The sequence below is a fragment of the Maylandia zebra genome, linkage group LG7, assembly GCF_041146795.1.
Source record: "Maylandia zebra isolate NMK-2024a linkage group LG7, Mzebra_GT3a, whole genome shotgun sequence".
NCBI lineage: Eukaryota > Metazoa > Chordata > Actinopteri > Cichliformes > Cichlidae > Maylandia > Maylandia zebra.
Window position 1 is genome coordinate 34,129,309 of NC_135173.1, and position 22,041 is coordinate 34,151,349.

The 22,041-nt window shown below is 39.1% G+C and overlaps 1 protein-coding gene across 8 annotated transcripts in view; it reads left to right on the plus strand.

Annotated features, from left to right (window-relative positions):
* tcf4 (transcription factor 4) overlaps positions 1-22,041 on the plus strand; it is a 258,359-nt gene that overhangs the window by 136,073 nt on the left and 100,245 nt on the right. For 7 of the 8 annotated variants that reach the window (XM_076886279.1, XM_076886280.1, XM_076886277.1 and 4 more), the window contains 2 exons: positions 12,103-12,232; positions 13,974-14,023. In XM_076886279.1, coding sequence (XP_076742394.1) covers positions 12,103-12,232; positions 13,974-14,023 — 180 coding nt within the window. Of the gene's footprint in view, positions 1-10,085; positions 10,321-12,102; positions 12,233-13,973; positions 14,024-22,041 lie in introns of those variants that run through there. The other variant, XM_012920815.5, reaches the window with a different exon arrangement.

The window sequence follows — 22,041 nt, forward strand, 5'->3', positions numbered from 1 at the left end:
GCGAGGGTATATTTGGTTGTGAAAATTATTTGATTGATTCATGCAGCAGTTGACTGTGTTTATTTAACGAGTTTTCGGCAGGCATCACGGAGCCAAACCAGGGAGCTACTCTCTGTCAGTGACGTTGACTCTGTCTCCTTTCTCTTGTCTCAAACATCAAACAGTATGCTGTCACAGACACACACACACACACACACACACACACACACACACACACAGAAATTGCAAGCGAGGTACAACAGCTGGTAACAGACACAGAACAGAACTGAGCTGTCACATCTACACTGCAGAGCTGACACACACACACACACACGATAGTGCTGAAACTTTAATGCAAACATACACACACATGCTGACATACATATACCAGCAACTGCACTAATTCTCTTTCTCCCACGCATACACACACACACACAGCAATCCAGTCTTGATCTATGAGCTGTGGAAAAGCCAGCTGATATTTTTCATGTGTGTTCCCTTCATCAGAGCTCAGTTCTGCAGGTCTTCTCTCGGATTCTTATCTGTGGCAGATGAAGCAAGAACTTCCTGGATCCCACAGACCTTGAACTTCCTTTAAATGAGAATGAAATGCAGCCCAAGCTTTGGACATTTCAAAGATTTTTTTTGACTTTACAAATAAAAAGCACAGAAGCAGCAAAATACTTTAAATGTTCTCATCTCAGCAGAGCGTGGTCCACACTGAGGTTAAAGATATAGCTCAGTGAACAGCCTGTAAAAACATACACACTTATCTTGTATGATAAATAATTAGGATTTTATATTTTCCCCCAAAATTTGACATTTTAAATCAGCTAGACCCTGACATTTAAAGCAGCACTAAATACAACAAATAGAAATATGCATACATGTTCACAATATGACTTTTGCGGATTATTCGGATAATTATTTAGGCTAAAAACACAATTTCAGTCATCAGCATTAGCCTAAATATAAGCTCCATTTTTGCATTCAGCATGCCATGTGAGGAAATATTACTGTCACTCTGCTAATGAAAGGCTGTGACCACAAAGCAGCATACCTACTGTAATAGCAAAGCAATAAATTATAATCTCCATCCATCTATTCTCTTCTACTTATCCAATTCAGTGTCGCCAGTTGGGGTTGGAGCCTATCCCAGCTACCACAGGGTGGTGTGCGTCCTGGACAGGTTACGAAGGCTAAATTATAATCTACGCTCGTAAACTCAATGAATGCTCATGCAAAGTTAGCAGAACCTTTATTAGGACAGGCTTGTATCTTTAGCTTTGTTATATAATGCTTTCATGGGATTTCCTCTGGAACTTCATGCTGAGTGTCTAAATGTTGATGGTGTCCTCTTGTTGACCATCCTGAACATCTTATTACCTGATCACAAAGTTTGCAGTTAACAGCATCATCCTCCAATCTAAGGAAATGCACCATTGGTTGCTATAGCAGTGGTGCGAATAGCCTGCAACAGAACGAATGATTGGCTAAAAGGTGCTACCGTACAAACGCAGAAGTCAGAACATACATGTGCTATGTAACCGCAATGGTTTGCATTTCCTTAATAGACTATATATATTTTTTAATGTATTGCATCCAGCTTAATATTTTCCTATTTCTCACCATTGCATTTCCCAGGAATCGTGAAATAGTACTGATTGGTTTTCCTGGGAATCTTGTTTCCCAGGGTTAAACCCTAATATTAATGTTTTAAATGAAACTAAAATATTGCATAAATGCTGTTTCTAGCTCCCTGGAAATCATCAGGTGATGCCTATTTTAAGTTAACTTAAAAAGTATATATCGGTGTCACCCTGCTGTATATTGTTAGTTTATACAAATCTAAAAAAGAAATCACCATTGCTTATTTCATTCTTTTATATCCTACATTTCTCACTCTCCATTGGTCTGGAATATGGCTTTTTTTTCTTTTTTGTGCTTTAAATATGATTTGTTTCCAAAGGTAAAATAAGCAAAATAAGAGAGAAACAACAGGAAGTGTGGATACATTAAAAGAGTCTCAAAGAGGCACATCAGAAAATTTTAAAAATGTATTATTTCTGTTTAATAACAATTCAACAAAAGTAGGTTAAGCAGTCATATCTAGTATCCAAGCCACAACAGAGTTTTAGAAAGTTTTAAAAACCTAACTAATTTATCCATTATCTACCTATACTAGTAAGTATTATAAAAGTGAAAACAGATTAAATGGATTTGCTTCTTTTTACCCTTATCAGAGCCACATTGTAATCATCCAGTCATATTAAGTTTTATTTCAAGTGTTTCCCGGCACTAGCTCATATCCCCGACGTTTTCATGCATCATTAGGGCTTAATTTCTCCTTAATGGACGAATATGTAAAAATGTCCAAAATTAATGCCTTTTAGAAGATGTGAGGTTAGTGTTTGAAACAACCATCTGATTATGGAAATGAATCATCGTCTTCACGTTTATGGGAGAACTCCGGGGCTTTGCTCGTTCAGTTCAACTCGGTTTTCCCGAAGCCGAATTTAGCGAAGGTTAGAGGAGCTGCAGCCAATCACTTGTCAGCTCTGACTTGAAGGATATGTTTGATTGGGAAATGTGAACATCCATTCTTTGAGCTCTGTTTCTGGGTCTGTTTGCTCCTGGTCATAATGACTAAAAAGTCTCCAGAACTACAAAGTAAAGGCAGCTGGGAGTGATGCATGATGGGAGTGATCAGTTCAAGATGGCACTGCAGGGAAGCCTATTTTTCATTTTCATCTCTCTTTTCATCTCTAAATATAAATCTGTCTCTCCATCCATCATTTATTCCTTTCCGGTCTCCTCCTCTTTCTTCCTTCATGATCCCCTCCTTCCATTTGCCCCCTCTCCATTTTTTATTTGTTATTTTCCTTAAGGTCGTTCTGTACTCGCCCTCTTTATTCCATCTCTTCTTTTCTTTCTTCAGATTGTTCTTACTTTAATCTCTTCCATTCCTTGTCCCGTTATTGTCTTTTTCTCATTTTTCTCCTCCTTTTACCATCCTCATCTTTCTTCCTGGCTTTCTCCTCTGTCGTCTTTTTCCTTATGAATTTTTCCTCCCTACTGTCATTCCTTCCTGATCTCTACCTCCTTCTTTCCTCCCTGCTCATGTGTTTTCCATTTCTCCCTTCCATTTTACCTTTGTCCCTCTCGTCTTTTTTTTTTCCTCCCTCATTCTTTCGTTGTCATCCTTACACTTCCTTTCTTCTTCTTCTTTTATCCTGTTTCCTTTCTTCCCTACTTGTTTGTCACTTGTCATCAACTTTGAACCTTCTTCCTTCCTTTCCCCTCAGTTCTTCTGTCATTTCTCATTCCCTTTTTCCTCTGTAACCAACTGCCATCTGTAATTTTTCCTCTCATACCAAACTTTCCTTTCTGTCTTTTACTCTCTGCATTTTTGTTCCTCTCCTTTCTTTTTCTCTCCTTCCTTCGAGATTCCTTTCTCTGCTTCCTTGCTTTGAGCTTCTAACTCTTACCTCTTTCCTCCCTTCTCTCTCCTTCATCCTTAACTCCCCCCCAATCCCCCTAATTGCATCCAGGAAGCTGCCAGATATTGTGAGGTGTAATGTGCTGTCTGATTCCTCTCTAAGTGTTCTTAAATGATCACTATTTATTTGTCAAGCCAAGCGTTGAACGCTAATTAAGGAGAAATGCTTTGAACTGCTGTGTGTGTGTGTGTGTGTGTGTGTGTGTGTGTGTGTGTGTGTGTGTGTGTGTGTGTGTGTGTGTGTGTGTGTGTGTGTGTTTGCTGTGTTTGAGTAAAAGTGTGTGCTATTGGGTGTTTGGAGCAGTTAGAAGATGGAGGAAGTTGGCATTTGCGAGTGGATCCTTCGCTACTGCAGAAGTGTGTGTGTGTGTGTGTGTGTGTGTGTGTGTGTGTGTGTGTGTGTGTGTGTGTGTGTGTGTGTGTGTGTGTGTGTGTTTGCTGTGATCTGTCCCTGAGGTTTTTCTTACACCAGCATCATTTTAAATGACACACACAGACTCTGGTGGATTTATTTTACTGGCTGTTTCTCTGTGTGTTTGTGTTGTCATGGCAGTCCTGCAATTTGATTGGCTCTGTCGGCTTCTTAGATGCTTTGTTCTGTTGAAACTTGAAATAACTTTCTACACAAACATACAGTCTTATGTTTCATCATATGACACAGAGCAGCTTTTCTTTCCTTTAACTTCCTGCTTCCTTAACATTTCAGTATTTGAATATTTAGCCACAGAGATTTGGGTGTTTATGGTGTGGTGTGCAGCAAAGAGCCATGAACTTCAGCATTGAGGGTCTCCATGAGCTCCATGTTTGTTTCATCGAACACGTTTCTGGCACAGGGATGGTGGTGTGTCAGAACAGGGCTGCCCACCTGTAGTCGAGGGTAATTTGATATGATAACGTATGCTGTTGTCACATCTGAGTGTATCCTTCAACCTCCTCCACTTTATTCTGTTTTAGCCATGCTGTATTCTTTTTGTCACTCCTAATACGTCTTATTTTCCTTACAGTCCCTTCTTTAGTGCGCTCTTTGAATTGTGTGGCCTGAGCCTGAGGCTGGAAAAACATTTGCTTATGCTTTTGTGCATTCTGGTTCACTGCCACGGCTCACTGGGACTCTGAATGGAACCGAACAATCCCAGTTCCACCTGTGATTTTCCTACTATGACGTGTCAAAAGCATTTTTTCACACATGCAATGCCGCCCAGAATTTTTGCTCCTAGTTGCAGGCTGCATGTGAGATCACATATGTCGATAAGCTCTGAATGTTCTTTAACCTGCCAGTTCCTGAGACTGTGTGATGTCCGACTGTGTCCAAACCTGATTCTCCTGACGTCCTCCAGAGCACGACTGAAAGCAATTAATACATCATAAAGGCTCCTCCATAAAAAAATGGTTGAAGCTCACTTGCTGTCTTTGAAAGCAACACACATTTTTGTTAGGCCTGTCCACTATGCCAGTGTGGTATTCAAACATGACCTACCTCAAATAAAAGACTAAAACTGTGCACGTCTGTCGCATATCATCACACCATTACCTCTGTGTTCAGCCACATTAAGGATATCATTTAAAGAAAAGGCTTGAAATGGGAAACTAGAATGAGGAAAAACACTTCTTCCACAACCAGCAGCCACTTCACTGTGCAGTTCTTTGAAGAGAGATGTAGAAGCTGCAGGATACACCAACACTCCCTCTCAGCTGTCAGCCTGAAGCAGTCAACCACTGACATAAAGAACAAAAATTACATTTATACTTTTTGTCCTTTTAAAAAGCCCTTTCTTTTTATCACATCCAGCAGATGGCATGAAACAATTCATCGCATAAAAAATTAACACGTCATTGAAGAAGCTCACTGATAATGTTGTTTTAAGCTCTCAAAAAAGAAGAAAATCATGCAGAAATGATTCTAAGTCAGTTTCTTTTGTTTTTTCTTCTTTCTGTCAATCAAATATTAATTTCTTTCTTTTAAAGATCACTGCACTTATAGTCACAGTATCTGCTATATATATATATGTGTCTGTGTGTATATAATGCAAAACATGTACCTTCAAGGTCATGTCCATGGCTGGGCAGTCTAGACCTTAAGAGAGCCCAGGATCATGCTTTGGCAATGAGGTGATAAGTTTAGTAATACTTACTTTAAATACACATCTGTAGATCAATAGAAAATGAAATATGATAAGGACTAATCTTTAGTTCAGCAGTGACTGTGAGCTTTGTGTGACTTCAAGAGTGGCTCACTCTATTATGGTGCTAGAGTGTCTTCCATGGTGCCATGGTAAAACTGCTGACCATGATAACAGCAACAACCTCATGCAACCAAATTAAACAACAAAGCTCTTCTGATATCCCACACAAGTCACATTTATACATTTTCTCATCAATTACTGTAAAAGAAGAAGGACAGTATGGTGGAGTGGTGGTTAGCACCATCACCTCACAGGCCTGGTCTGCACTGATATATCCTTTCACACTCCAGAGACATGCACATTAGGTTTATTGGTGACTAAATTAGGTATGAATGTGAGTGTGAATGGTTGGTTGTCCTGTCTGCGGTGCTTCCCACCTCGTGCCTCATGACACTTGCTTCTGCTAAGATGCAATACTGCACTACATGCAGAAGAGGATGGATGGATAGAAAAAAGGAATTAAGGAGGTGGTAAAAGCCATTCCAGGACAACTCGTGATTAACACATCCACTTTGGTATTTGTTGGGTGAATCTCTGTGTACGTGCACGCACGTGACCGTGCAGAATCTGTAAGAAAAGTACAAGATTGATGGCACCAGACTCTTTCTAGATTATGTTTGTAGTTTGAGTTCTATTGATGAATCACATCTTAACAAGCTTTGGTTGCATTCTAATGAACAGCTTGTGTGGAGAGCAAAAGCAGGAACACATCTGGTGAAATGCAATCTCAAAACCATTGCACATCATCTGAAGACAATTTAGCTTTTTACATTTATCTGCATTCATAAATTATGACCTGTGAGTGGGAAAGCAAGAGTTGACCTGAAGATGAAATGGCTATATTGGAAGTTGACAGATTAATGGATGGGGTTCCCTGATTGGGGACTCTTTAAGAAATATTACTTGTTTATGTCACTGGATGTGGAAAAAAAACATCCACAATAGCTTCTGCTAATCATCTAGGAATTCACAGCAAAAGCAGACAAAAAAAGGTCCTGGTGCAGCATTTAAACAACACAATCAAATGGAAAATGTTATTCATGACCAGCGATATCAATAAATGGTTCAGCTGTTTTCCACGCTGATACTGATGCTGTGCTTTTTCTTGGGAGCACAGCATCAAATGCTATGCTACTTTTCCCCTGTGTGGGTTAATCTGTCCCAGTTGATGCCACCGTAAACTTTAAAGTTTGATTTATTGATTAATAAACGCTAGTAGTAAATCAAAAGTAATATAAACTATATAATGTCACAATAGATTTAATTAATATGCAGCATATGCTGTTCAAAGTCCACATAAGATCAATCAAAAATTCCCATAAGACAATAAAATTCCAAACGTTGTCCTACTTCGGCACACGTGCTGCTTCCAATACAGAATATTGAGCTTTTTGATGGGCACTATTTCTTTATTATTTAAGTTGTTTAATGGCGCCAACTGTGAGCTGCTGGTGGTTCTACTGTCTTACGTGAGCGTCCGGTTTTATTCCAATTGTCTCTGCTGGTTTTACAGTCTGTGGTAGCAGCCTCCAGGCCCCTCTCCCTCAGGAGTGTGTGTGTGTGTGTGTGTGTGTCTTTGTATATACACATGTGTGTGTCAGCTGGAGCGAAGCTGGCGTACAGGTGCGCCGCTGCCTCGCCAGCACTTCCTGGTAATTAATGACTTCTTCCTGCCTCTCTCCCTCTCTCGTTCTTTCTCTGTGTCTGTCTCTCATGGCTGCGATGGTGGAAATTGATGACATGTGAGCGTTTGCTTTTTCAGTCACACGAGGACAGAGTGGTCGAGTGGGAGAGGGAGCGATTTAGGGGAGAGAGACAGAAAACACTCGTATTTATAAGGAACGTCGAGCTTGTTGAAGCCAGTCAGCCATCCATCATGCCAGCTACTTTGTTCCGTTCTTTTTTTATGCCTCTCCCTCACTCTTCACCGTCTTTTATTCATCTTTTTCCTATCATGTCCTCTCTTTCCATTTCCTATTTGCCACTCGCTTTCCTCTTCTGCATTTCTCTCTGTTTCCGTCCGTGTCCATGCATCTTCCTCTCCCTTTCTCCCTCTCTCTCTGGTAATCTATCTTAGTTAATATCGTCTCTGCGAGCAGCTGGGTACCGGAGCCCAGTCAGCTCTGTGAGAAACAGAGCTCTGCGTGTGTGTGTGTGTCTGTGTGTGTCTGTGTTGTAGACACACATACACGCATAGAGAAAGATAATGACAGAGAGAAAACATGATAATGTAGAAAGTAAAACAGGAGCAGGAGAATGAGCGAGGAGGAGTGAACCTGACGATTATATCAGGAGAGTACAGCTGGAATGATAACACTATGAAGATAAATCCCTGTAGGTCTATGCAGAGAAGGGAGCTGTGGGTAACTGTAGGTCACAGAGGAGCCGATGCAAGCGCCCCACAAATGTCAAGTAAGCTGATTGGCCCAACAAATCGCTTACCGCTGTGTCTATTGGCAGATTGTAATTTTGCAAAATTTGTGTGTTCTTCAGGTTTCAAAGAAGAAAACAAACTGAGAGTTGCAGTTTTTAGCTCGAGAAATAACACCATTGATATGAAGTTAAATTCTTTCCCAGAAGATCGCGCTTTATGGTTCTGATAATGTTTGTCTTTTCCTTTTAGAAGTAAATACCTGCAGTAAATACCTGCAGATCTGGGATCTAACTGTCAGCATCCAGTAGCACTAAATCATATGAAAATGTTAAATATTATACCTGCCTACCTTACAATTTGGCACATCATGCTGCTTTATGTAATTTTGCATTCATCTGGTGTCAAAAATGCCAGAAAAAAGTTTCGGGCTGGCTAAATTTACCTGGACTTCATAAGAAAAGATGCTTTTTTTAAATGAAAAAATAATTTCAGAAGAAATTAAACATTCAGTTGATTATTAAAGTCTATTAATGTTGGAATATTCTTCATCTCATATAAAATTGTATAGCTAACATTTCACTTGTAATATGGTATTAACTGGAAAGCCTCAGTTTGAGTACATTGAGTCTTCTAGATAGGCCGAAAAGGAAACGGCTTACAACGAGTTGTTTACAGGCTCTGACCAACGACTACCCGGCTCGAGAAGCTCGAGATGCGTCATGTTCATTCATTTGAAATTAGACCTAATTATCTTGTATGTTGAGTTTGGTTTACCACAGGTTTCAGGACCAGTTATAGATAACAACGAGCTGTAGTCTGCTTAATTTTGTAACTTTTACTTTATTCTGTTTATGTGAATCCTGTTAAAAAAAGTTTCAAAAACATGTTTTAGCACTGTAAGGAGTTCTTGGTTGAATTAAAAACGTGACCTAAACAATCCAACGTGTATTTATGTGGCACATTTTAAGACAACCAGCACTGACCAAATGGCTGCAGTTCATAATGAAGGACAGACAACATCAAAAATATGTGCAAATATACACGACGTGAAACACAATATAAACTTGTTCGATCATTCTCTATTACAGTAAATCCAAGACGGTCTAGGTTTGTAAAAAGAAAAGGACAGGCTTTCTGTTTTCTGTTGTGTTTTCTTTTTTCTTTTTGTGATGCTTCACCCCCACTGAGAGGTCAAAGGTCACAATATCTATTCTTTTTCTCATGCTCCCACAGTAGCCACTTCACACGCTACACCTTCGTATCTGCTGGAGTAATAAGAGCGGATAGCATGTAAGATAAATGTTTAAGAGTCGCAGACGGCGAGACAAACGCACATTTGCTCTCTTCTCCAGCTTGTCTAGTTGCCGGGGTGACCAACCAGCCTGGCTCGATGTTTGAGGACGGGGAGAAAAAGAAAGAAAAGAAAAGAAAGAAAAGCGACCACAATCAATGAGACCCCTTTTTGTTTTAGTGGGAACCTCCTTTTACCCCCTGACGACACACACACACACACACACACAGAAACACACAGGATGACTGAAATGGTGTGTGACTGTGTGCCTTTGTGTCTGACTCCCTCTGCCTCTCTCTGTGTGTGACTGACTTTATTTAAGACAAGGGCCCTTTTGTTTTAAGCCGGAGAATGGCTCCAAGACCGAGGCTGGCCCTGTAATTGGCCTACTTAGGCCCTGCTTAGCATGAGAAAAGCCTTCCTTGGCCCGGCAGTGCCAAGCTAACTCTTGTTTTCAGCCGACTCGCTGATCAGAATTCAGAATAGGGCCGAAACACCCCCCCACAACCCTGAACACACTCCTCCACCCTCTGCTTTAAATACACTGCACACTAATTACTTAACGAGAAAGATGGGGGGGTGGAGGGTGGGGTGGTCTTCTACACTTTAACGGAGTGGCGGTGGAGTCCATTTAAAGGAGGAGGGGGGTGGGGAGGCCGGCTCTTTTTTCACCTCTTTCCTCCTCACTTACTTTTTGTCCCACTTTCAAAAAAGAAAAAGAAAGAAAAATGACCCTCTCTTCCATTCTCCTCTCTGTCCTTTATTCTCGAGTTCTCTCCTCTCAGAATCAGCCCAGATGCCACTTGTTGCTGCCGAAATCATTGAACTTAATTAGCGGGACAATGTGTGCGCGGTTTGCTAAGTTTGAGCCGTAAACAGAGTCGCAGCTCTAGAGAGAGGAGAGGTGAAGATAAGTTAGAGAGCGAGGAGAAGTTAGACTGAGCCGTGAGGTGAACATCTCCACGCTGGGCAGCATGGGGTCGTTCTCATGGAGGTAAATACCATCACTAACCAGGGTTTCATTTGTCATTATCAGCTCGGTTTGAGGTGTCTCAGGTAGGCTGTGTCTACAGGAAGCGTCTTGATAACCGGGTGGTCATTTATGTGTCTGTATGAAGCTGAACTTTTATAGCGTTAGTTATGTGCTATGTAGAAAGCTATGCTTGAAGATTTACTTGTTAGTGGAGGTATTATTAAAATTTTGGCTATTTTATGTATTTTTTAAATGTTAACCTTAAAATTTGAGTTTCATTTTTCTTTTTTCCTTTTCATTTTCACTTTAAATTATTGTATCATAATACTGGCATTCATTAACTTCCATATATTTATAGTAAACCATGCATACTACTACTTTCTTACTTCTTAATTTGCTTTCTACTAAATATTATAATATTTCCTTTTTTCGTGGTGACACACACATTCAAAATCATTGTATTGCAGAAGAGATATGGAATAGAAGGTAATGATCATATAGAGGTCAGGAATCTCTATCAATAGTTGAATTTCATGTACATCTTCTGCATTTGATTTTGGCATAAATAGAATTTAATTAAGTCAGAAAACTGAATCATTTTAATTTTCATAAATGTTTTTCATTTATTAGAGCTAGCATTCCAACATATTAGCCTTCATGGCTTTGATCCTTAGCCCTTTCCATACTTGAGGTGAATTCCCTGTACTGGAACTCAATTCAGTTTTAAGCGACAATGACACGACTGCTGCATTTTAAGTGAATGCAACATTGCTGCACTGCAGTTGTGCACTGAAGGTTGTTATTACCGTCACATTTGTGGAGTTTTCTGGCCTGTCTTGTGTTTTTGCAATTTGTGGGTCTTATCTATAGAGTGCTAATTTTGACATTGCTATTATCCTGTAGCAGGTAGAGTTTAACTGGCCAGTGTATTGTGACTTTATTCTGTGATGTTTCAGGTATTTCTGTAAACAGTGTTTTAGCTTCACTGAACCTTTTAGATACAGTGTGTTAAACATGTTGATGATTCGATTCATTACATTTACAGACATCTAACATCCATTGTTATGTTCTTCAGGACTCCAGACAACATTTCAGTTCTGTTCTTTTAGCATTTCCATTATTTTAAAAATACTTTTTTTTAAATAAATAATTCAAAAAATGCACTGAATTGTCTACATTAATACCTTTGAAACAATTTCTTTCCCCTTTCCACCTAATTCCTTTTCAAACTATTCCAATATTACAGAGAATAACGATACTACAGTAAATTCTCAACAGTCTAACATGAACTTCACTGTCTGGTGTAAAGTGATCAAAACCTTTTGTTTCAAGCAGTGTTCATGTTTCAGTGGTCAGTACTGCAAGTGACACTTAACTCTTTGATCCGCTGACACTTCTGATACCTTCCAGGTTCTGTTTTCTTGTTCCTCTACACTACAAAAAAATAAAAACATTCAGTTGTTACTATATTTTTTCTAATATTTTTGTCAAGACAATGAAGTTGAGATGTTTAGAACAGTTCAAACAGCCTGAACTTCGCTTAAATCCCTCTGATTTTGTATTATTTGGATCTAAAAATGAACACCGAGATACATCAAATAAATCTGTTTGTGAAGATGTGTATCTGCATATTTTTTGTCAGGCAGTATTTGAATTTGTGACTAGCTGTGTCTCGCCATTGGAGCCTTGATAACCATCGTTTTCGTCTCTATTCACGGGTCCACATGATCACATGATTCCACTCAATGATGAGTTTGATTAACTCTCTCTCTCTTTCTCTGTGTCTTGATGTCTCTCGACCAGTCCATACTGGGTGGTGGTGAGTTGGGCTTGGGGAGTCCCGGTGCGGCGTCACCCACTAAGCCGGCCGGTCAGTACTACCAGCACTACAGCTCCAACCCGCGGAGGAGAACGCTGCACATGGACACCATGGGTGAGAAGCCGCACACAAAGACACACAATATATTTGCTATAGACACTCACATTGTCCCAGTAGCTCCTTTCTCCATCGCGACAATTAAAAGAGGAGCTAAAGAGCACGAACAAGGAAACTACTAGACATGTTAACTTACAAATAAATAATAAATGAATAAATGAAGATAATACATCTAATCCTGCAGTTATTTTTATAGCCACACAAATATGTCTTTATTATCACATAGATTGTAGATTAGGTGGATCTAATAAACTAGCAAATGACAAGTACACACTCATTGGAAATCTCCATCTGCCCTGTCGGTACATAAAGTGGCTCCACGTGGGTCCTGCAGTGTGCAGGTAGTGTTACCGCTCAGGTACCTGCTTGTAGAAGCTGAAGCAGTTTAAAAGTCACCATAAGTGGCAGAGAAGAGCTTTATTTGACGTTTGTTCTTATTTGATTTCAGCGGCCACCTGTCAGCCAATTAGAAACCAGAACTGTTGATGGTTTTATTGATGACCAATCAATATTTCATATATGAGATTAAAAAGAAATTAAGGTTTCCAAATTTACAAACAGAAACGTTTCTTTCTTTTCGGTTTTACCGTGTCCTACAAAAGTCAGCTGGGTAGCTGGAAATGTTTTGCATTGATTTAATGAGTCATCATTTAGGTGTGTTGTTAGGTTGAGGTTGTGTTACATTGTGTTGGGATAGCCATCTGTCCAAAGAGGCTAAAAATAAGTATGACTAAGGTTTTTTTGTGCTGTTGTCATTTTTAATAAACAACTTGTGGCAATTTGTGGCTCCCACAAGAAATAAAACGCCTTTTTAAAAAACTTGTATCATCAGCTTGCATTTTGCTGGTAGCAAAAACCTGATGTGCAACTCCACTGTGTTCCTGAAACACTGGATGCTATTGATGTTACTTTTTAGTCATTTGTTAATTGTTTCGAATCGTTTTTCTTGCTCTGAAATTCTCTTAAAACCATAAACATACAACCTTCTGAAATGTAACAATAAAATCAACCGTGACTATTAATTTTGAGATTTTCTCCTATAGGCTTTGAACTAAAGCTTAGACTAAAACAGCAACAAGAAAGCAGGATGTCAATAATCGCCTGCCTTCATTTGCGTTGACACTAGTGAACTATTTTAACCTGGACACTCTAGAAGACTGACAAATATGTGACTGTCCTGTCTTTTCTGTGTGTGTGTGCATTTTCAAAGAGGTGTTTAGGAGAGGAAAATTCTGGGAAGCCTTTTGAAAAGCAGGACAATAGCGGCTGTGGAGGTAGCCTTGGTAGCGTTAGCCTTGAGAAGACACAAACACACACACACGCACATGCACACGAGTCTCGAGGCCAATTTCTAAGGATGACGCTCTTTCATTTTTCCATCAAAGTCTCACCTTCCAAGTTAATAGACTGCTTCGTTGCTCCCCTTGAGAGAAACCCTGAAAAATAATATAAACATGTCAAAAGCCGCACACCCTGTTTTTATAAAACCAAAGGGGAAATAATTGACCCTGTCTCTTTTCGTATCCAGTCGTTGTGTTTCGTGCATCTTATTGTGTCGTACTTGTTTGCAGTGAAAGCCTCCTTTGTAAATATATCGGCCTCGCTCGTTCCTCTCCAGCTCATCGATTAAATTCAAACGACCCAGGAAAAAGAAAAAGCGTCTTTTAAAAGACCAATAAAAGCCACTTTGCCTGGTAAACCCTCATGTATTGTTTTATTGTTTTTTCCCCTCTTTTAGACATTCACACAAAAAAAGTGCGGAAGGTCCCTCCTGGCTTGCCGTCCTCGGTAAGTGATAACATGCTCTTTTTTTTGTGATATTTCAGATATTATTTCTGAGCTGTTGTCTCTTCTCGAGTGCCATGAAGAGGCTGCTCATTCTGTTGTAATCCGCGAGCTGGTTTTGTGTCAGTAAAGGGTAAAGCAAGCGTTGCGTGGCTTTGTGAATCTGTGTACATGTGGATGATTATGATGCTGTTTGGAGCTGAGCTGGACACAAACAGCTGTTGGCTTTTTTGTTGTCACGTTGGTTTTTTTTGTTTCTATTCATAAATAGTTATTTTTAGCGATTTAATGTCTGGTTTTTAGAAAACTTACAAGATAAAAAACATGAGATGATGCCCGAAAGGTGTTTTTTTTTTTTTCATGACTATGAACACATAAAAACTGTATATGTAAGGAATCTGTTTTATTCTTTAATTTGAATTGATTTGCTCAGTTGTATTCGTGACATTGTGGACTGAAACTCAGCAGTTGGTTTAAATGGATGGAGTTTTTCAGCAGGTATAAAAGGACAGAAAACCTAAAAGAAACTCAAAACTTGTTGAAAACGAAAAACTAGCACATCAGCTGGCTTTGGAAATCTGTGGAAATGAAGATGCTGTCAGAGCCGAGCTGGACACAAACAGCTGTCGGCTTTTTGTTGTACATGTGGTGTTTTTTCTTTTGTTTTTGTCTTTTTACAAATCAAAAGAAGAAGAGTTTCAATTCAGACAGATAATCCTATAAAGGAAGCAAAGACTCTGTTCTCCTGCATTAGGAAATGGAAGCTGAACGCAGATTTTAGCAAACAAACGAGCTGTTTTTGTAGACTTAACTTTGTACTGGTTTCCCCAAAATATTCATTAGTTAGTTAGAGGAAGAACGAGCAGGAGCACTCGTCCATCAGCTGAGAAAAAAAATCAACCTTCAATCAGTTTGATGGTGGATGATGAGTTTAGTGCACCAAAGTTTCAAGGATTTTCTGTTTTTTGAATGTTTGAGCTGTTTGCACTGCCAGAGATATCTGAGAGCCTGTGAATAGTTATTGTTCTTTGGCTAAAGCAGACTAAATGCACACTGGGGAAACTCCAACAGTAAATATGATCAAACTTACAGAGAAAAAAGATCCTGTTTTGGTGATTATTGGTTCCTCCAAAGCTGAATCGACCCCGGCTGCTGTTCTGAGGCCTGACGCAGGGATGCTGTTTGACTCAGGAACAAAGCAGCTGTTTCCCTTTGTGTTCCTGGAGTCTTCGTCACCTTAAGAATAAGAGCTTCTATTATTTAGTTTGTGTTTTCTTTGTTCTTTGTTCACCTTTTTTGCACTCTTGTGTATTTTTGTCTTCAGTCTTACTTCAGTCATTTTCTTTTTCTTTGTCTTATAAATTCAGCATTTCAAACTGACATGTTATAGCTCTTTCACGGATCTGGAGCTCATTAGATTTATTTCTATCTCTTACTATGAGGTGTTATACATGTCGAGAGTTTTTTTTTTCTCGACGGTGACCTCATTAATGGCCAGTTAACGACGGCTGAATGTACGGCATGTCAGACGCTTCTTTGGCTCGGCGGGAGTCCGCCTTTCTGTGGCCTTGGCCTGCTTTGTCCCCGCTTCCTGCCTCTCTCCTCCACCTCTCTGTGTCTACATCAGCTTGCACCAGCCGGGAGAGGGAGGAAGGAAGAGGAAGGGAAAAAGGAGGGGAAAAAAGGAAAAGCGGGCAGGAAGAAGTGTGCAGTCTGTTTAACAGGTTAACCCTGATCATCTTGGGTGCATGTGAATAAAAACGTGACGGCAAACAGTTGCCACTGCCGAGCAGGAATTTACCATCCAGTTACATCCCAAAATATTACAAAAACTTTTTTTGTAATATTCAGTTACTTTTACATTTCTTCAACTCCACAACAGGATTTTTTTTCTTTTTCATCTTGATATCACTGTAACATTTATGGTGTAAAACATTGTTACAGTGGGAGCCATTGTTCTTCTATACCAGAACTAAAGACAGTAAACCCTGCAACAGTGAAAACTTTAAACCACTCCATCTGTTTCAACTTAGACCTTGTTTGTTCAGTGCTTCTTCTTCTTCTTTTTCTCCTTCTTCTTCTTTCATCTTCTTCTTCTTCTAAAAAAGTTGCCTGGAGGGTTTGTTGGAAAGCGTTTATGTGTATAGTTTGCGTACACAGATTGGGGACTGAGTCCTGCATGCCACTCTTGAGTGAAAGATGTTGATTTGAAGTGAATGCTCACTGTGTCTTCCTAATCTTAAACAAGTGCTATAGATATTGCGGTAAAGACAATGAAGAACATTGGCATCAGCCATCGTCTCCTTTCATATCTTGATAGAGCTTTACCACAAGACTAGACAAAACAAGGATAGGACAAACCTCACATCAAGACCGACAGATTTTGAGTATACATCGTCTGACTGATGACACATCCCTGCAAATCCCTGTAAATGTGATTGTTTGCACCAGTTGCACAATCTCTGACACTTTAGGATTTTTAGGAATTCTGCTGGTGCACTATTTGAAAATTCTGGTATTGAAAGGCAGCTTTCATTTATAAAATATTTTCAAAATACAAGCACTGTGTGAATATGTACCCTGTGGAAATAAATCTGAAAATGCAAAAACAAAACGTCTGACGAGTTAAAACTGGAGTTTCTGATTGTAAATGATCTGGAAAATTCTCGCCACACCACAGTTCTGCACCAAAACATGGAGTGCAGCTTGTGCTGTTTATACGCAGTGAGATTTGCTCTGAAATGGTCAAACTATGGGACAGCAAAATCTTGATTAATCATAGAGCACTTTAATTAAGCTCATTTAAACTTCCTGTTTATTTACCAAATATTACTTTGGTAGTAAAACTTAATGCTGTTGATTAGTGGTGTCAGTCACACAGGCAACTAGATCTAAAGACTAAAGATTAAAATTTCTACCCATACCAACTTTACTGTAGGCTGTACTTGAAAGATCGGCGTAGCCATCACCCGATTGTTGGTGAAGTCCCACCATGAAACCTCAGACTGAGGGACTTTTGCTGTTGCCATGTTACCTTTTTAAAATCAGATTCCATGAAAATGGGGCACATCTCACTGTGAATCCCAGAGACACCACCTTGATATATCATCATTTTCCAAAATAGTTTCCAAAATAGGCTTCATGTTGTATTTAGCATCCCTTTAAGTGACAAATTTGGCCTATAAAGTTGTCAGGAAAGTGTTTTTCTACATACACACAGACTGTATGCAGGTTTTAGCCAGCAGGTTGGTATTGATTTCACTTTGATGCTACGTTCATCTTTAATGTCGTGATGGAACGGGTTTGCACGTTCAGTCATCACAACTGAATCAGTAATAATTGACTCCTAACTCATAATTGACTTAGACGTAGTTCATGTGTTTACCTTAGCATTTGTGACACTGTGTTCCTCTCAAGGCATGTTTGCTGGTGCAGATCAGTAGCTTAAATGTAAACAGGACAGGGCTGGCTTGTTGGGATCATTTCTGACACTTTTTCCACAATTTCATGTCATGTAAACCTTTCAGTCTCAGCTCAGCTTCATTTGTACCACACAGCATCTTGAGTTTTCTGTTTTGTACTTGTAGCGGATTGTCTATTGGCCAGCTTGCTCAGGAGTTTTGGTCTCTAACCTTCCCATGACTTGTGCGCTGGATAAAAACCTCACACTCATGTCTGACTGAGTTGTTCAGCTGTAAAAGTCTAGTGTCAACAGGCAGGTGATCCAGGTTTTGGATCTCTCTGCACTTACTTCGCCTTCATGTCTGAGCTGTCTCCTCTCTCCGTTGTGTTTCTGTTGCCACCTCTGTGATGTGACTAATCCTGCCTTCTTCCCCCGTTCACATGTAGAAAAAATGAACAAGGAGAGGACCTAGTGCCTGTGAAATGGAGAGGTTGGTTCCCCTGCTGGAAAATAAATTCCAAGGCACTTTCCACCAGCTTTTTGGCACGAGCATTGGCTATGAGCAGGAAGTGAATCGAGAGCTTTGTAGGGCTTAAATGCATTCGGTTTGTATTTTAGGTGTCTTTGAATTGCACAAGGCCCAGGTTCTGTCGTGCTATGAGTCAGCTTCAGCACCCGGCCTCGTCTGAAGCTCTGGCTTTTATTCTGAAAAAGCATTGCTGACAGGTGTTCATTTTCATAATCGCTTCAGTTTGGGTTTGAGATGTACTTTAGACATTTTAGAGAGGGAGGGAAGAGATTTAAACTTTGTATTTCTGAGAAAAACACTAAAACACACACTTTAACACAATGTTAAAGTGTGTGTTTTAGTGTTTTAGTGACACTGAAAACATCGACATCGTCTGATCTTTGCGTTGTGTACCCAGCTATCGTGGCCTAAACAGAATTAGAGTGCGAACAAAGAGGAACAGCTAGTGGCTAATACCGCATGACTTTTTATTGAGCGCATTCATCAAAATGTTAATAAGTATGAGATAAAAAATAAAATAAAAACAGGTCTCAGCTGCAGATAACAGCTAACTGTTATATACGGGTATTTCATTATAATAACCCCCCCCCCCCCAAAAAATAATATAAAACTTACACAGCTTTTATATAAATTGTGTATCCCTGCAACATAGATGCTCTCCTCTAGTCTATGTATCTATGTTCATGTTGAGGCTGAGTATATACCAAAACACTTCGGACCTTTTTTTAAAAAGATAAACGCTGTCCACGTGTGTAGTGTCACTCATATGAGCAATGACGGCATCCCTGAATTACCATAACACGGTAATACCCCGTACTGCCAGAATAAACAGCTGGCTTGCATGCAGTTGTGATTTTTCTTAAGTAAATAAAGCAATATGTGTTGAGCCCCCTTTTTTTCTTTTCTTTTCTTTTTTGCATGAATCCAGGAGGGGATGCAGATCTGTTTTTTCTTACCAGACTGTTTCTTGTTTCTTACAAAACATTCCATATGAAATTGATAGTTGGTGCCTTGCTGTAGGGATTGAACCTATAAAGCCTGCCAGCTGCTTATTTTTAACCTCGGATCAGCCCTACAAAGAATTTTCCTGCAAGTTTTCCCATTTGATTTTTAGAGCTGAGCATTTGGGTGTCTGTTCAGAAATCCTTCCTGCTCCTCTTTTTTTTCCCTGTCTTTTTTTTCCCGAATGGTCCGGCCTCCAACACTGCTGCCAACAGCAACGGCAAGGAGGCTGAGGCGTCTTTTCATTCCTGCCTCCAGCAGCCAAGCGAGCTGCCTGCCGCCTTCTTTTTAATGCAGTAAATTGAACTCTGAAATGATTTGATAAGGATTTCTTTTTTGTCAATCGAGTTCTTGCTTTTTGTTTTTCCTTTTCAAATAATTTGGGTCACTTTTCAGTCATCTACAGCAACTGTATGTGTTGATTCTGCAGGATGCTCTTGTGTAAGTTAAACATCAGTTAAACTTATTGAAATCCTTCAGTTTAAAGGAGCAAACGCTTAAATGTTAAAGGATAAAATCCTGAATTTGAATTTCTTTCTTCTAATTCATTGATTATGTCCATAAATTAATAACTACAAATGATTCTATATTTACGACTTAATGTAAGGTGTGAAATTGTTATGTTTGTTTAGTGGTTGGCTGTCATATTTAGGGGTTAAAACCCTTTACTTTCTGATCTGTATCTTCACCAGAAGCCTTAAAATATTTACTGTAGGGTAGATGTAAAAGCATTTTTGACAGCAGAGACACTGAGCCAAACATTTAGCAAACATTACTGATGCTGGTGAATATTTTTGTGTACAATTAGTGTAGATTATACAGTATGACTGACTAAATGTTACTGGTTAAAATATAAAAGGTGTATGTATCACATACATGTTTTAACATATACTAAAATTTTTATGTTTTAATTCTTTTTTAAATTTATTTCTTGTAGTTACTATGTATGTTTTTAACACAACATTTAAAAAAATTGTAAGGTCAAAGGTCAGCTTATTATTATCAATGTAAAATGCATCTTCCTTTAATAAACACTGTGGGAGTATGATTGGTGATTTTTTTATACTATTGTTATTGTTATTATATATTATATTTATACATGTGTACTGAACAACCACAGTGAAAAAACATCACAAGGACTCTCCGAGGAGCTGCACCAGCGTCTGACAGAAAAAACAATAGCTTGTGGATTTTATAGAAATATTTTTATAAAGGAGAAGAATGAATATACATACATACAATGTTCTGGTTGTCTAAATGATGACGCCCTGTGTCACAAACCGTAGACATGAAATAACAAACACATGCGCACACAAACACACACGCACGCACACGCTTTTTGCCCAGCCTGCACCTGCTCTGACTACAAACACGACTTCACAGAGGAATGCCTGTAATGTTAGTGTGTGTGCATGTGTGTGTGAGAGGGAGAAACACAGGGTGTGTGTGTGTGTGTCTAATTCTATGGAGACACAGAAAGGCCAAAAACAAAAGTTCTCTTTGTGAGCAAAATGGCTTTGAGTAAACAGCGTGGAAACATTTCTCCATCCAAACATCCCGAGTCTCGTGTTGACAGATTCGCTCCCTATAGTTACCTAAAAGAAAAGGCCATTTTTCTTTGTTTGGTTGATTGTTTTGTTTGTTTGTTTTTCAGATTTGTCTTAAAATAAAATGGGATAATATATGTACATTGAGAGAGCTGTTGGAGGTTTTAATGTTTCCCCCGGTCCTTGTTGGCAATGAAGAGTTGCCCCAGTGCTCTGACTTCAGTGCGGGAAAGAAGTGTCTATCTTGCAAAGTTAAAGCCTTTATGATAATAAATTCCAAATTTGTGTTTCTTTACTGAGCCACCAAGTTGCACTGCTGGGAACAAACATAGTCAGTAGTTCACATTTTTGTGCCAAATATGGACTCACTACCAAGGAATCGCTTAGCTTTAGAAAGGAGATTACAGGATGATTATATCAATATATAATCAATATAGTCAATAGTAACCTTAATAGTGACCTTCTTGGAAAAAGTGAAGACCCCACAAAATGTCCTTACCTATCAAGGTCCTCATCACTTTAATCAAGAATCAGGCAAAAAGAAACAACTAAGCTGAGGGACGTTTGCAAACTGTGTATATTATTTGAAGGTTATTTGTGTTGGGTATTAATAACTGATACATAATTATTAACCCTTTAAGACCTACCATAGAACCAAGTCCGCCAGAGCTTATATTATATTTTTACATGCTGTGGAGCCATTTTTTGGGAGCATTTCAAGTTGCTATACATCAATACAACCATTATAGCCCAAATTTTAACAATATGTCTGCATTAAGTGCATAGTACTTACATAAATTGCAAAAAAGTGCAATAAATTACAAAAAAATTGAAAATTGTTTTTGTCTTTTTAACATATATTTCTAGTTAGAGAAATTTAAGAGGCTTATCCCTCAAAACTGTAAATACAAAAAAGTTGCACAAAATAGTTTCCCACCACAGGAAATTTATTTTAAGTGTCTTCATAGTTTTCTTTTTGAAATACACCAATTTTTATATACTGCAGGAAAAACAAAAATAAATATTATAATGCAAATTTGCAAAAATAACAGCATATGCATCAAAATTAACTATTTCCAGAAGTGCAATATGAGTCCTCAGCATCCCAGAAATGACACAGAAAGTCATAAAGTCAAACATAACTTTTAAAAACACAAGTATAGGCTCATAAGGCCCTGATGGTTAAAAAAACCCTACATTTCCGCAAAATGACGTCACTTCCGGTTTCGGGCAGGTAACAAACAGCTGATCAATCGGCAAAGCGTGTTTCTGGAATATTATGTTTTTGTTGCTGCAAGTGCTTTTTATGCAGTTTTTGCAAAGCTATATGTGGAAGGAAACTGTGACTTAGGACAAGCTGATGGCATAAGATGTAAGTACAACTCCTCCGGTTTCATATGCAAAAAAAATCATTGTGCTAGCTTACATGGTTGCAGTGCTACCGGGATTTAAAAATAGTTGCGCAAAACGGAACGTGCCTGCTCCGACTGGCTTTAAAGGGTTAATTAGCAACACCTAGACTGTACTCTCTATAGTGGAT